Here is a 15,928-nt window from a genome sequence, read left to right as displayed (position 1 = left end):
ATTAAACACTCCCTGGATCCTAGCTACTACTTTAAAATTAAAATGCAAATCTAACATAAGCCATCTACAAATTCTTATCTGAAATTTGTATTCCTTGCCTGGAAATAAATGATTCCCAGGCTTCATTTCTGAACGGATGAGGAGAGCAAAGAAACTGACATCCTACACTAACTGACAATAGATACAGGTAACTTAGGTAGAAGTTATGGATTTAATTCTTTACAAGAATACAGTTGCGCTACAAAGGTGAGAAATTAGAATGGTAAATTATCAGATGGAAAAAAGTAATGGCACTTAAACAAAGGTGTCAATATAACTTATGGTAAAATGTGCCATATAAGGCTTCTAGAATCAGCAGATTTACAAGATTTCAAAATACTTTTTATCAAGTAAGAAGGGAATTGGAATTTGAATCTGATATCCCTTCCTGCCATGCCTCCAGCAGACAGATATTCCTGTGGAATTAAGTCTACTGAATTGAGTCTACAAGAACCAAATCAAACAATTCTAGTTTCTCCTTCTTTTACAGATTGCAAAGAAACCAAGCTCTGTTCCACTCCCAAACCCCATCCCAGCACAGGACACATCCTTTCAAGGTGTATACAAAACCTCCTGGCAGGTTTGGGCAAGCTATAATTCAGATACCATTATCAAGACTCTACTTTGATAAGAGAACAAAACATCAGACCAACACTGAGAATACCCTAGTTAGGCATCACGAAAATCACGCACTTTTAAGAATATGCTGCTAAATGCCAAATTTGGGCTATTATAGCTGTTCTTAAATTGAAGATCCATTTACACTAATATAAACTAGATCTGTGTATATATGTCTACATGTGTGTATATGTGCGTATGTGTATGTGTGTGTGTAATTTTCATGCAATGATCTTAAAGCTTTGGAGACAGGGTTATTAGCCTAATTTCAAGGCTTGTCCATATAGCAGTATTGATGTGCACCAACTCTGCTAAAGGGCAGGATAATGAAAAAGACCATGGCACAAATTTTTAAACAATTTTAGGTTTAATTACATAATGCACCTGTAGATGTTCTAGCATAAACACAATTGTAAAAATCTACATCCTATTTTAGGGTATTTTTCCACCTCCCCTCCCTTAAAAGCTGTACAGTTATAAAAAAATGTGACTCTCAAGCAAAATAAACTTTTTTTTTTGCAACATACAAAATAAGTTAAATGATTCAGAAGGTCTTGAGCCATTAAGTTTCCCAATGATTGTGTTCTTGGCCATTCATAAGCACAACATGCAGCTAGCTCCTGGTCTAAGAACAGAACTCAATAAATACATGTCAAACAAAACCCCAAACACTTGAATTAGATTTTAGAAACTGATGAAAGTCAAGAAAATATATAGTTAGGGTTAACAATTCCATTCTTAACTTACATCATCCAGTGGCAAAATGAACAAGGCAGGTCACTCAGTCCCTAGTGCATTTTCTAGCTTGTACCGGTTTGGCAAAAAACACAAATGTAGTTCCTTTAAAAATGTTTTTTCTCATTCAAAATGTCTAAGGAGCTTAATTAATAAATTTCTACTTGTCCAATAATTTGTTATGCCCTCTCATATAACTTATGCATAGGATAGACATCTTAGTTATTAAAATAAAAATCTTTATTAACTGAAATCACTACAATGTGTCAGAATAGGGTTTGCAGCATTTCCCAGAGCGAAATGGTATAAACATGAAAGGAAAAAAAATTGAGCTTACATGACAAAAATGAAAAAATTCACTAATGGAATCATATCCTAATCAATTTCTGAGAGGGTTTATATGAATTTTTAGGAAGTGTCGAGTGTACCACCTAGAGTAGCTATATACCAAGAGCACTACATTTTTGCTTATTAATGACTGCTTGCTTGCTGGAGAATGACACTCTTCAATATATGTTACATAGTTACTTAGCAATTCTTGGCACTCAAAATGTTAACGATAATTTAAGAGTGAAATATTTTGAAAACAAATTATTAAGTATACATATAACAAAATAACTCAGTTTAAATACACTGATAGCAAAGGGTCTTGTCTTTCAGGATTGGTATAAAAACAATGAAGTAAATCAGCAGTTAGCTTGCCACTTCCAAGGTAGGTTTACAGGTACAAACTGGGAATGGTGGATAAAATAGGAATGGAATTTATTCTAAGAAAGTTTAATAACAGATATTAAGCAGAGGACTAGGTAGATACAGAAGGTATGCAGTCTTGGCATTCTTGCTTCTTGGGAGAACCAGGATGTTAAACCAAGAAGAGGAACTTCCCTATTTTTCTCTAGGCTTTGTGTAATTAAATGATGTTCATAATTTCACATCAGTTACAATTATGTCTTATTTTTTATAGTGTCAAATAATTTCAAAGGGTTCATTTTTATTTCTTCTAACATCTAAGATATGTATATACATATTAATTTATATATATATATATACACACACATACATATATATGTTTATTCCATTTAAAAAAAGATCTGGGTCTTTGAATACTTGTCCTATAGCTGTGAGGCAATGCCATGAATCAGGGACCTGCTTGTTCCACTGTGTTGGTGAAGGGCAGTTCACAACTTTTTCTGAGTATTAAACTTGTAAATTCATTAGGTTCCTTTCAATTGTATGGTAGAACTAGCGAACAGTTAACATCTCTTATCCCCACAAACAGAAGCTAAAAAGGCATTCCTTGTGAGAGGAAATTCCATCAGTCCCACTTAAAAATAGCTAACATCTCCCCACCTTTTAAACTCTAAATAACAGTAAACACCTACATTTTTCTTAATATATGTTCTTTGCCCAAATGCATATTATGGGATGGGTTCTATCAATCAAAAAGTAAAAACTGGAGTTTGTAATGTCCTGTTAAAGTTAATTTGTTTAAAAATCTTTTTTTCAACAACTTCTTTAGCATTTGAAATCCTTGATTCTTTGGTAGATCATTTTAAAAAAATTATCAGTAGACATCAATTTATTCTAAATGAAACTCCTTTTAATTCTTGGAATCTGCAACCTTGACCAACTGGAAAAAGACGTGCCAAGGAAACCTGACCTCAATAAATCAGATATATTCTTGAGAATGTCGCTGCCGTCATTCTCTAGTAATGTGCCAACAACAGAAAACGTTTACACGAAACACTATTTCATCAGCACAAGTCTACAAAACCAAAACATGTTATTTTCAGTCTGAGTTCTTTTCACGTATTTTAATTCAAAGTTTCTGCTTTGTGAAAATTTGTCTAGTTTTCAAACCTTTACAGAAACTGCAAACTAAATATTCTGAGTACTAAACTACATCTCCCCTTAATATATTTGCTATAGACTGTGGAGTTTGATAATGGGAGTCCAATTTGTATTTCCAAAAAGGGGGTTTAAAGTATTAAAGGGCTCTATTACATAGCAGCTATTGGGAGCCTAAATCCATGGTTAGTACTCTAATTACAAGGATCCAAGATGTTCTAAACTCTAGATGAATTGCTGCTTTCCTATACTCTGTCCAGTTCCTAATGACTGAATTATGTCTTTGGAAATAGAAAATGCACTTTTTCCTCCATTTTGTTCTTTTTTAACTTCTTCAAAGCATGTTCAGAGTTAGTATTTCAGCAAACACAGACTCTCTGAGGGACTGAATCTAAACACCAAGCAGCAGAATTGTTTTTGAACTGTTCAACATTTAATCAGCCATAATTAACCTACCTGCATGATAACAATTTGTAACAGGTGCTTAGATTGCACTCTTTGTAGATGAAGCGTAGTTAACTGGTTTAATCAGAATGTGAAGGGAATTTTCAAAGGGAAACACTATCAAGTTCACAAACACTGAATTCAAGTTTGGTAAATAACAGGCAGCAAAAATGGTATCAATGTCAGTGGGACATTTGCTAAATAGAATACTCAGTCCTTACTAAGATAAAAATTACCTTTTGCTCTCTATAGCAGAAGAGTAAAAAGAACTCCTTATTTCACATTAGGCATCCTGTAAAATAAATAATCTACCCATTTAATACTTCTTGTCATTTGCTTAACTGAAGAAAACTAATAGGCTGAAGCAGAAGCTGGTGTGTCCAGAGGTAGAGAGAGGGTACATGGGAGTTTCTGCACCTTAGTGGCTTTACCCAGCTGTGGGACTAAAATGGTAGCAGGAGACGGGGCAGGATAGGCCACCTGCACATTCTAACCACTTACCTTGCATTAATAGGAATCCTTCTATTGCCTGCCTGTTTTAGATAGTTAAAAAGGCCAACATTCTTAACTGACTTCCAAATAAATGAAACAAACCTAGCCAGAAAGCAGGCTTGGTAAGTGAATGTGGCTCCTTACATAGCCTTACTTACTGTCTGTGAATGTAAGCCCTTCCCTCCCTTCTGGTGGAACACTGTCTCAAAATAAAAATCACAACTTGCTTGGAACCACATGCTGTTGGTGCATCCTATTTTTAGGCTGCTTCATTCTTTTATTTTTTATACAGATACATGTACACTGCTAGAATCAAAGCAAAAATATTAATGGGTAGGTACTACAGAACTAAAGTGAAACAAAACAAAAAAAACCAAGAACCAACAAGTGAAAAACAACAGCTATAAACTTTCAAGGCCAAAAGATAAGATTTAAGGGCAACACCTGTGGAGGGAGGAAAAGGAGTATAAAGTTTCTAGAGAGGTATTTATAATGCAAGTCTAATGCCAGCTTTTTAATAATAAAAAAGAGAAGTGCTTTACTACACACTGACTAGCACATATAATGCTTAATGGAAAGAAAAATTAATGAAGTTCCTTGGGCCAGCAGCAGATATGGTGTGTCCATTGCCGGCAACAGACACAACACTGGAACAGAAAACCCAATCCCAGGGCAAAAGTATTCACAGAAGTAATGGCTGAAGGTTTCAGAATTTGACAGGCAAGGTTTAATCACAAGTGCTACACTCTGTACAATGTTATTTATGGCTCTGCCTGAAATTTTACAGCTGTAACAGAAACTAAGACAAGTTCATATTTTAGTGTCAATTACATGTTAGATATTTAGTTAGTTACAAACCCCTTTTTCTTGAAACAAAGGGCTTATCTTTCTTTAAAGTGTTGAGATGTTTGAAAAGGATGTCATACCTATTAAGTACATTGGCGGTTTTCAATCAATTCTATATTGGTCGTGTGACTATTAATGAATTTTAATAGAAGTCTAATGGCCAAAGGCCAAAACTACATTCAAACCCTGCTAATATATCCAGGCAGATAGGAAATTCCAACACACACATACACACACACACACACACACACACACACACACACACACTAAAACTCAAACTAAAAACCTCCCAAAGGAACTGCTTTGTTTGTAGACTTCAATTTGAAGTAGATACTAAGGGCAAGAATAGACCAGTTAAAATTCACCTGAAAATCCTTTCCCCTTCTACAAATGTGCTAAAATACTGCGGTCAGCTTAGCATCCATCTCTTCATGTATGTTATGTATAGATGTACTTCTTTTAAAATGGTATTTCAGATATTTAAATATTAAGTGGCCAGAAGACAAGAGTTACACTATCTGCAAAGTTTACAGTCCACCTGGGCCTTATGAAAGACCACACTCATCATTTCACTAGTAATTCTCCATGATAGCATATTAAAGGCCACCTCATCACCACTGCATAAAGCTGTTTTAAAAAATTTTTTACTAGCACAATCTGGATGTCAAAGCTTCATTATACATTTTACTGTACAAATGCTTTTCAGATGATTTTTTTTTTTTTAAACAACAAACTCCGCTATAAGAGAAACTTAGGTTAGAGTTTTTTACGATGGTACTTTTTCAGTCTCTTCTTTATTAAGTGTGGTTATCTCCAATAGTAAACAAGCTGATTTCATGAATGCTGTTACTAAATGACTTATGTATGATGTTATCTACAATTCTCAAACTGCAACAATACAGACTTGAACTTTTAAGCAGTCTGTTAATCATCATCTATGCCATGAATGTTTAAATATAATATATATTTAATATGAAAAAGCTAAAGCACAAGTGCTTTCTCCCACCCCTAATTCTGTTTTTGGGCCCTCACAGATTCGGAATGCATTCTTATCCACCCTTTTCACAAAGTCAGGAGAGCTCAGGAAATATAAAGTCAAAAATATACAAATCTTTGTTGTTACAATAAGATTCTTTTCCCATGACTGAAATTACCAAGGACCATGAACTTGGAAAAAGAAAATCAAAAGGAATTTACAGCAATTATTTATCTTCAAAGTTCAAAACTGGTCACTTCACAGAAAGACTTCAAGGTCTGTTGAAATTTTTCTTCTAAAAAGTCATTCTGTAGTGGAGTTTTCTAGGAAAAATAAAACAGCTTTTAATAACTGGCCCGCTGGTGTGAGAGCTACCGTGGAATAAATTAGCACAAAAATGGAAAAAAGTCTTATAACTGTTCACTGTTACAGACATAATCAACAAGGTCAGTCACTCTCAAAAGCTCATCTTCCTCCTCTTCTGGTGCCCCTGCCTCCTGCCCACCACTTGTCCCATTGGGGGCCAGGCTTGCACTGGCTGTGCTGTTGTCCTTGGGGGTCTGAGGCTTCTCAGTTGGCTTGCCAATCAAGTTCTCAATGGCTTTGCCAGGACTCTGTCCATTGGTGGAAGGTAAGTCCACTAAGCTATAGTCCAAAGGGCTCCCCACCTTGCCTACATTTTCAAAGTCCTCTTCCTCATCACTGTCTATCCGATAGGGCTTTTTGGTGCTCTCTTGTTCTGAGGGCAGGACCCTGGGCTGGCTGTCATGGGCAGGCTGGTCTGCATCTCCATGAGCATTGTCACAACTCTCCTCTTCGTCTGTCTCGATCCGGTGTAGCCGTTTTCGGGATGGTTTACCTTCCTCTTCCTCCTCATCTGCTTCTGAATACTCATCTGTGCTTCGACCCCGCTTTCGAACTGACCGCTTTGATTCTTTAGCTAACTCATCATCTTCAGAGTTCTTGGATATATAGCTCTCTAGAATAAACAGCACATTTAAGCCATTGGCACAGTTAACCATTAACAGAGTTAAGTAATTCTCCTTTAACAGATTTAAGTAATTCTCCTTTTCCTCCCCATATTCATCCCATGTCCTGCTTTCAGACTTGCCTGTACGTAACTATTTCCCTTCAATAACTGGCCTTATTTCTCTCTCCTCTCAGTCCCCCAACAATGCCCAATGTGATTCACAGTATACTTTGCCCGAGATTTTAGGAAAGAGCAGAATCCTTAAATTAAATGAAGACAGGCTGGTCACAAACTAAGCAACTCCTTCCCACTAGCCCTCAAATTAGGGAGTCATGTAAACATACCGATACGGAAAGAAACTAAGCACCCAATTCAGGACATCTGAAATACTGTGCTAACTCTCATTCCATGTTACTCAGTGTCCTTGGTGGTCCTGAAACGTCTTCTCTTGTTTATACTTGACTCACCTGGTCTCATGGCTTTGCATACCATCCATATGCCAGTGACTCTCACATTTGTTTTAGGCAACCAATCCATAGGTTCCAGACTCATGTATCAAACTGCCTGCTCAACATCTATGCCTGGATTTCTAAATAGGCAGAACCAAGCTCCTAAACTTCTTCCTCAAACCTGAGCCATTCTGGTCTCCACCATCTTGGTTATTGGCAACTCTATTCTTCCAATCGCTCAGTCATCCGTGATTCCTTTCTTTCTCCCATCTAACCCAGTAGTAAATCCTATGGGTCTACTTTCAAAGTATATCCATAATTTGACTGCTTTTCACCCCTTTACTGCTACTGCTCTAGTCTCACCCACCATCATCATCAGCTGGCCTATTTCAATGGCCTCCCAACTAGATTCCTAGATTTCCTCCCTGTCCCCTTCAATGTACTCATAACACAGATACCATAGCAAATTAAAATGTAAGTCAGATCATATCACTCCTCTGCTCAAAATCCTCCAATTATTTCTCATCTCACACAGAATAAATTCCAAAGTCTATACAATGGTCTACTGCACTATCTAATATGGTACCCACTAATCACATGTGGGTATCAACATTTCTTTCAGGTCTTTACTCAAATGTTATCTTCTGAGTGAGGCATTCCTTTGGTACCCTATCTGAAATTTCACCTATGCTCCTTTTCTCCTTTACTTTTCTCTGTAGCATTTATCTCCACCTAATATATATTCTACTTATTTATCATGTTTATTGTCTCTCTTCCCCCAACTAAAATAAGAGTTACATGACAGAGTTATAAGTTTTTGGTTATTCTTTTCACTCTTCTATTCCCAGTGCCGAGGACAGTGACTAGTTCAGTAAGTATTTATTTTTAATAGTTGAATTAATTAATTTATATCTGTCTTTTTAAATGACACATGAAGATAAATACACATTCACCCAGATGTTTACCTCCCTTCTTTAGTCTCCCATATCCAAACATTTTTTTCCCTTGCTCTCCTGGCTTGGGCTCAAACTTAAATGACAAGGATCTATGAAAGCAAATAATCTTCAAAACAGACCATAAACAATGGAGAATTAAATATATAAAAAAGAAATGGGGGAAGGTAAGGGTTAGACTCATTTAAAATGAACTTGGGAAGAACTCTGGAATAACTACAAAGACTAAATGGATATCACAAGTTCATATTTTAGATCTTTTCCTGTACTTCTGGTATGGGGCACAGCTAAAGCTATTAAGAAATAAAAGTTTACCAAGTAAAGCTCACTGTTACGGTGGAGAGAGACAGTAGGCACCCTTGGTTTGGAACTGTTCAGGTATTCAGGACATAGGAGGTTATTTCAAAATGAGGGCCATAAATAATAAGGGAGCAGAAAAAATCTTGTTCAGATCACAATTTTCTGATACTCTTCCAGTTTCAATGAAGAATTTAATTATTATGATGAAGACCTTAAAAGTTAGTATCTTATCAAGTATCAGTTATTTAAACTATAAGTTGACCAGGCATAAAATAATGAGTTTTGTCTCAAAGATGTTACGGGTTATATTAAATTTCTAAGAAATGGTACAGAATCATCATCCTGAGTCCACTTTATAATTTGTACTGCTGTCTTGTCCAAACTTCTGTAAACTGGAGAGCTATTCCTTACCTTCACTCTCTGAGCTGGAAAGCCTACGCTTGTGAACTCGTCTGATTTCTTTACCACGTCGTAAACTCTTCTGGGAACCATCACTTTCTGAATCTTCTTTATAGTTAATTTGTCTTTTCTGGTTCCTCCTTGACCGCCTTCGCCGAGTTTCTACAAAATCATCACTAAAACCATCACTAAAATCACTTTCTGTTACAAAAAAAAAAAAAAAAAGAGGAGAAAGGAAAAAGAAATCAAGCACAATTTTTTTTTTTTTTTTTAAATTTATTTCTGGCTGTGCCGTGCAGCATGTGGGATCTTAATTCCCCGCCCAGGGATTGAACCTGGGACTCCTGCATTGGAAGTGCAGAGTCTTAACCACTGGACCAGCAGGGAAGTCCCATCAAGTACAAATTTTAATTCCACTAAATAGAAAAGTAGTTAGCTTAGGTTATAAAAATATAAAGCTATTAGGCAGAGTTCAGTCATAACTTTTAAATGAACAGTAATCATGTCTCTCATTTTCTTCTTAATAATATGAGTACATCTGGGGGGGCTTTAATGCCAAACCTCACAAATGTATCCTATTAGCAGTCAACCCTCAAGATTAAAAAATGTTTTACAGGGAATTCCCTGGCAGTCCAGTGGTTAGGACTCCGCACTCTCACTGCCAAGGGCCTGGGTTCAATCCCTGGTGGGGGAACTGAGATCCTGCGGTGCAGCCAAAAAAAAAAACAAAAAAACTTTTTACATAATCCTTATCTCATACAACCTAGAGCTACCCAGTGAGCTGCATGGCTGCCACAACTGCTCCTCTTGGTGGATAGTTACTACGTTGCCTCATGATAATCTGCTTTTCCTATGTATGTAGCTATATGGCTACAGTCATAGCTTCACAATGTACTGAAGAGGTTAAACTTTCTAACCACAAAAAACTGATGCGCCTGTTTCAAATAAGTACAGAATTGGAGTTATATTTTTGCCTTTTTTCCATGCGGAATTAAAATCTGCTAAATACAGCTCATGGGGCTACTTTAACTTTCAAAGCACTGCTAAATAGCACTATTCTTGTCATGTCACCTCTGATCAATAAACCAAAGTCAGACTATGGCATTGTGTCAGAGCAGTTTTTCAGGAATGCTAACAAATTCCACTGAATCATCATATCTAGCTTTGTTTTCTAATGGATTTCAAATATCTCAAAACAGCTAGCCAACAGTTTAAAGGGGTCCCCACTGGCCAAATCTAGGGCAAAGTGTGTCAAAATAGTGATGGTAACATATATCCACCGACTGAAATAAGAATCTGTTAAGTCCACACTGATACAAAGAAATAAATATATAGGGGAGAAGAGAAAGCTCTTCCTTACAGAACACCAAGTATTAAATATAAAAGGAAGGAAGGAGTTAGAAAACTCATGAATAAATGCTAAAGCTAGTGGGTGAAACATCTGATATGGAACAGGATATTTACAGTCTCAGAATATTTTCCTGTGAATTATTTATTAATTAAAAAGGGAAAATAATAGAGAGACCTGAAGGACATACATTAACTCTGTGATATTCTTGCCGAAAATGTATAACTAGAATCTAATCACAAGGCTACAAAAACCCAAATGAGGTATGTTTTACAAAATAACTAGTGTGTATTTTTCAAAAATGCTACATTCAACAAAGTTTGAGGAATATTACAGATTAAAGGAGACTAAAGAGACGTGAATAAATGCAATATGTAATTCTGAACTATATCCTTGACCAGGAAAAGATGTTTATATAAAGGACAATATTGGGACACCTGATAAAATTTGAATGTATACTGTTGATTAGATAATAGTATTTTATCAATAAAATTCCTGATTCTGATATTGTACTGTGGTTATGTAAAACTCCACAAGCCTGGCCTAAGTTGGGGATATAATACTCCTGTCTGTGGCACTTCCTCAGTAAGACGACAGCTACCTATCTGCCAATCCCATAAAGCACTCCTATCTGTTCTTTTACCTGCTGTGCCTCTCATTATTTATTTAGTTAACAGAGATAAGCATAAGCTATAATAACATCAACGACTGATAATTTATAAAAACTAACAATCATAATCACCGATCATGATCTAAATGTTAGAGATAATTGGTAATCTTTCTCTAATAGCTAGACATCTGAGAAAAATGTTCTCAGATTATTAAGAATGATTCCCAAGAAACACTATGAAGGTAAAGTCTAGGCATGGAAACACTTGGCACCAAAAGGATTCATCACAATCCTAAATGAATCTGGCATGAAGTTAACATATCCATCTGTATCTGTCTTCTCAGATGTGCTTTATGTGAAAGATTTAATTAGTGGTGAATCATAAGAACAGAACTCAAAGTTTCATCAGAAAGCTTATATAACAATTGAATGGAATTTTATTTTAAGAAATCTTAATTCCAGAAGTCATAAGAATTTACTGACTTCGTGAGATGTGGATACAAATTATTTTTACCAGAGTCTCTACTATTCTCCTCAGATTCCTCCTCTTCATCATCATCGGAGTACTTTTTCTTTGGAGTCTTTCTCCGCAAACGCCTGCTTTGCCTCATAGGCCGGGAGGGATGTCGCCTTAGTCTTCGGCTACAGAAATCAGTGTCGCTGTCATCATTAGATGGTGGGTCTTCTTCACTTTCATCTGGGTTCTCATCAGATACAACAAACTCATCTTGAGATCTGTCCAAGAGAAACCAAATGAATTATGATGGTACACTCAAAACCGTGAACCCGTTTTTGAGTTCTGAGTTCAAATTCTAACAAGTCCAGTGAATTATTAAGTAACGTTTAATGTAAAATATCCAGTTAACTGTATCAGTTTCCCTGTTTATAAAATGAAGAGATGTTTTGCCCCCTCTCCTTTTTTTAGAAGGAGTTATGAACATGAACTGATGCTGATTTTTGTACATAAATTGCTTTGGCCTCTTGGGAAGTCCCCCACATACCTCAAATTCAACATGCCCAAAAGTGAACTCATTATTTCCTAACCTACTCCTCTCTTCTGTTCCCTAGCCTGGTATTTGGTACTGTCACCCATCCAGTAATTCAAAGCAGAAACCTGGTATTTATCCTAATTTCTTTCTCCCTTTTCATTTCTCACATCTAATCAATGACTCATTCCCCCGGAGTCTACCTCATAAAGGTAATATCTCAAACCTGATACCTCTTCTCAGTTCAGGCTCTCATATCCTATCTAAACTACTACAGCAATTCCCCAAAGTCTCTTTAATCACTACACTCATTTTCCCTCAGTAAATCCTCCGAATGAATGCCAGGATGAATCTTTCTGAAACATAAACCTCATATTAGTCTGGTATTTAAAACCATTCAGTGGGTTTTCATCATCTTCAGGAAAGAGTCCAAATTCTTATGCATGACAAACAAAATACTCCATCATCTGGTTCCTTTTTATGTCTTGGCCACATTTCCAGCAGGGCACTTTCTGCTGCTTCCTCAGTTCTTCTTATCCTGACACACCAGGAGTTTCCTAAATATTCTATGACGTTTTATGCCTGGCTGCCCTGGACAGGATTTCTCTGCTTAGAATACTTTCTTTCCTTCACTGCTTCTAATCTCAAATTCATCAATCTGCCCAATTCATTCTTCACATTTCAGATAAAACTTTATTTCTACTCTGAGGCTTTCCTTGACCTCCCTGGATTGATCTGGCCCTTCTCTGTACCCTGACTTATGTTTTAGTAGCTATCATATCATGCAGAATGACTTTTTTGTGGTTTATATGTTTGTTTCCTCCACTAAACAATATGAGAGGAGAAACTTTGTGGTATTCTTTCCATACCTGCTCTGCAAGGAAGCCTTTCCTGATCTTCCATACTGAATTACTTGCCCCAACCCAAACCCCTATGGGTCACCAGAGAACAGTTTCTAAATACTCATACCTGTCCATTTCTCACATTTGACTGGGAACCTCTCATGGTCATGGTGGCAGAAGGTGGCACAGAGGTACACCACAAATGAATGCTAACTGCTGTTCATGAAACTTAAATACAATGTTGAATATTAAACCAACAAGCATAGGGACTTCCCTTCCCTGGTCCAGTGGTTAAGACTCTGCACACCCAATGCAGGGGGCACAGGTTCGATCCCTAGTTGGGGAACTAAGATCCCACATGCCGCATCGTGTGGGCCCCCCCAAAAAAACAAACAATAACCCATAAAACTTCGTTTTAATCTAGAAAGAACCAAAATCAGCATCGCTGAATTTGTTTAAAGTATCCTGAAAACAGATTGTCTATGTGCATGAAGAACAAAAACTCCATCAGAGCAGGGCCAAGCTTATCTGGTAGGCCTGTTCAAGCCTGGACCTAGAGAATGGGATCTACTGACAGACCACGCACCCATCACTGATCTTGAATTCATCCTCGCTCTCTTCTTCATCCAGGTTGCTGTCGCTGTCCAGATCATTTAGTCGCCGGCGTTTCTTCCGGCGAGCAGCAGCTGCCCTCTGGGGTCGTTTATTTTCTTTTCTTTCTTCATCCAAAATAGTAGAGATATCTTTTCCACGGTGGCCTGTGATAGTGGAGATATCTTTTCCTCGGCCAACTCCTGAGTCCAGGGGGAAGGGTGTAGGGCAGGTGAGGGGAAGAGAGGGAGGGAGAGAGAGAGAAAACTATATGTTTATTAAAAGCTTCCCTTTAATATCTACAGATTGTCCTTAGCAGATTTTCATTTCTTTATTTTCTTCCTACAGATATGCAATTTTCTCACAACTTTAGCTGACAGAGCTCTCTTTTGTTTATCCTACTAAATAGAAGTTGACTATGTAGAGAACTTGCTTCTTCAAAAATTTTGATATGATTCATGTACCATAATATTCACCCTTTTAAAGTGTATAATTCATAGGTTTTTAGTATAGTCACAAAGTTGTGCAACCATCACCACTAATTCCAGAGCATTTTTATCACCCCAAAAAGAAACCTCATACCTATCAGCAGTCACTCAAGAATCTCTTCTTGAAAGCTGTCTTTTGGACATGGCTTTATAGAAAGAGGCCAATCCATTTTTAAATTTTTTTTTTTAAACTGTGTTTGCAGGGCAGAGAAAGTGAGAATTCAGCAGCAAAGATGTAAATAAGGCACACATGTCTGGAAAAGCTAGTGACTTCTTCGGTTTCACTACAAACAGCCTACTTATTATTAATCCTTTCTAGAGCTTTCATAATAACACTGTAGCACTGGTGATTTCCTACATAGCTCTTTAATTAAATTATCTTCAAATTCTTCTATTTTAATGTCACCCATTAAAGACTATGAAATTAATAAATTGATTTTTAATTGAAAGCAATCATTTAGATTCTGATTATCCATAATTTTTGTGACTTTGTAGCAGTAGTGATCTAAAAATGGAAAGACAACAGCAAAGTTTTCTGTTTGGAAGCAGAAGAAAATTTTTTAATCTAGGGAGGAACATTTAACCTAGGGAGGAACATTTATGTTTCATATCAGATTATAAAATAATACTATTTTTAAAATAATTAGAAGCTCTGAGTCTATACATTGACACCGTGTCCAGAGATTATTTTGAATCTCAGACAGTTAACATCAGTAGTGATCGTGATACATACTGAGGAGAGTAAGAAAATATGCTTGCTCACTGCTCTAATCAGGGCATCTTAGTTAACGTATTGGCTGAGTTAGATGAAAAAGAGAGAATGATAAACACATACCTCCTCCATCAGCCTCTTTGATATCATCTTCTATAGCTTCATCAATTGCTTCGTCAAACTCATCAAATCTAAAATACATACAACAATCACATTACAGCCTGTCCTGGCATATGGGTTAGGAAAATTGCCTCTGAAGTGAAAAAGGGCTGAATGTGAAACTGCTCTCTGCTACTTTGGGGCTGTGGGACTTGGATTAGACCACCTCAGTCCTGTTAACCTCAATTTCTTTGGTAAAACAGAGATTTATAAATCAGTATCTAATTCTAAGTTGTTTTTTCATTTTCAAAGATCATCTATACCAGGCAGCAACAAATATTTTTGTAATGGGCTTTGTAGACTGTACAATCTCTGTTGCAACTACTCAACTCTGCCATTGTAGTGCAAAATCAGCCACAGACAATTTAAGTGAATGAAAGTAGCTGTGTTCCAATATAACTCTATTTATAGACACTGTGATTTGAATTTCATGTAATTTTCAAATAATTTTATCCTTCTGGTTCTTTTTTCAACTATTTATCAATGTAAAAACCACTCCTAGGTCACGTGCTATACACAAACTGGCAGTGAGCTGGATTGGCCCACAGGCCAGTTTGCCAACCCGATTATACAAATCATATGACAAGGTAAACTGAACAAAATTCGTGTTCCAGAAATAATACTAAGTGTGAGGAGTATACTATTGTTGTTATTAAAGATTATATTATTATTATTACTGAAATTCATATACAGATGGTCAGAATTTTAAAACTAGCTAAACATACTTTTTCTCACAAGGGCTGTTTCCTCCAACTTAAAGCAAAAAACCAAGACTAGATGATTCCTAAGATTTATTCACATACAAAACTCCTTTCACTTTAGAACTGAGGTGACCAAAAGATAAAGTGACTTGAAGATCATGCTAAATATGGTAATTACTAGCCACATGTGGCTATTTATATTTAAAATAATTAAAATAAAAAATGCTGTTCCTCACTAGCCATATTTCAAGTGCTCAACAGTGACATATGGCTACTGATTTCCATACTGGACAGCAAAGAAACAGAACATTTCCATAACCACAGTAAATTGGACAGCATTGGATTAAAGTTACACAGTGATTAACAACAGAGTTAAGACCAATAGCCAGGACTTCCCTGGTGGCGCCGTGGTTAAGAATCCG

General features: G+C 36.6%; 1 protein-coding gene and 1 non-coding gene across 2 annotated transcripts in view; both read right to left on the bottom strand.

Annotated features, from left to right (window-relative positions):
• Positions 1 to 2,004: 2,004 nt before the first annotated feature.
• Positions 2,005 to 15,928, bottom strand: part of RSF1 (remodeling and spacing factor 1) — a 168,513-nt gene continuing 154,589 nt past the window's right edge. Inside the window, exons 12-16 of the mRNA XM_068554578.1 lie at positions 14,770 to 14,837; positions 13,442 to 13,649; positions 11,542 to 11,762; positions 9,082 to 9,270; positions 2,005 to 6,977 (exon numbers count right to left, since the gene is read on the bottom strand). Of these exons, the coding sequence (XP_068410679.1) occupies positions 6,409 to 6,977; positions 9,082 to 9,270; positions 11,542 to 11,762; positions 13,442 to 13,649; positions 14,770 to 14,837 (1,255 nt within the window). The 3' untranslated portion in view covers positions 2,005 to 6,408. The remainder of the gene's footprint in view (positions 6,978 to 9,081; positions 9,271 to 11,541; positions 11,763 to 13,441; positions 13,650 to 14,769; positions 14,838 to 15,928) is intronic.
• TRNAG-UCC (transfer RNA glycine (anticodon UCC)) lies at positions 9,384 to 9,456 on the bottom strand. The gene has a single exon. It is a non-coding gene; the product is annotated as a tRNA-Gly (tRNA).

Source organism: Eschrichtius robustus, chromosome 11 (genome assembly GCF_028021215.1).
Source record: "Eschrichtius robustus isolate mEscRob2 chromosome 11, mEscRob2.pri, whole genome shotgun sequence".
NCBI classification, from domain to species: Eukaryota; Metazoa; Chordata; class Mammalia; order Artiodactyla; family Eschrichtiidae; genus Eschrichtius; species Eschrichtius robustus.
Note: the sequence above shows the minus strand (reverse complement) of the source record. Positions and strands in the feature narration are given on the sequence as shown.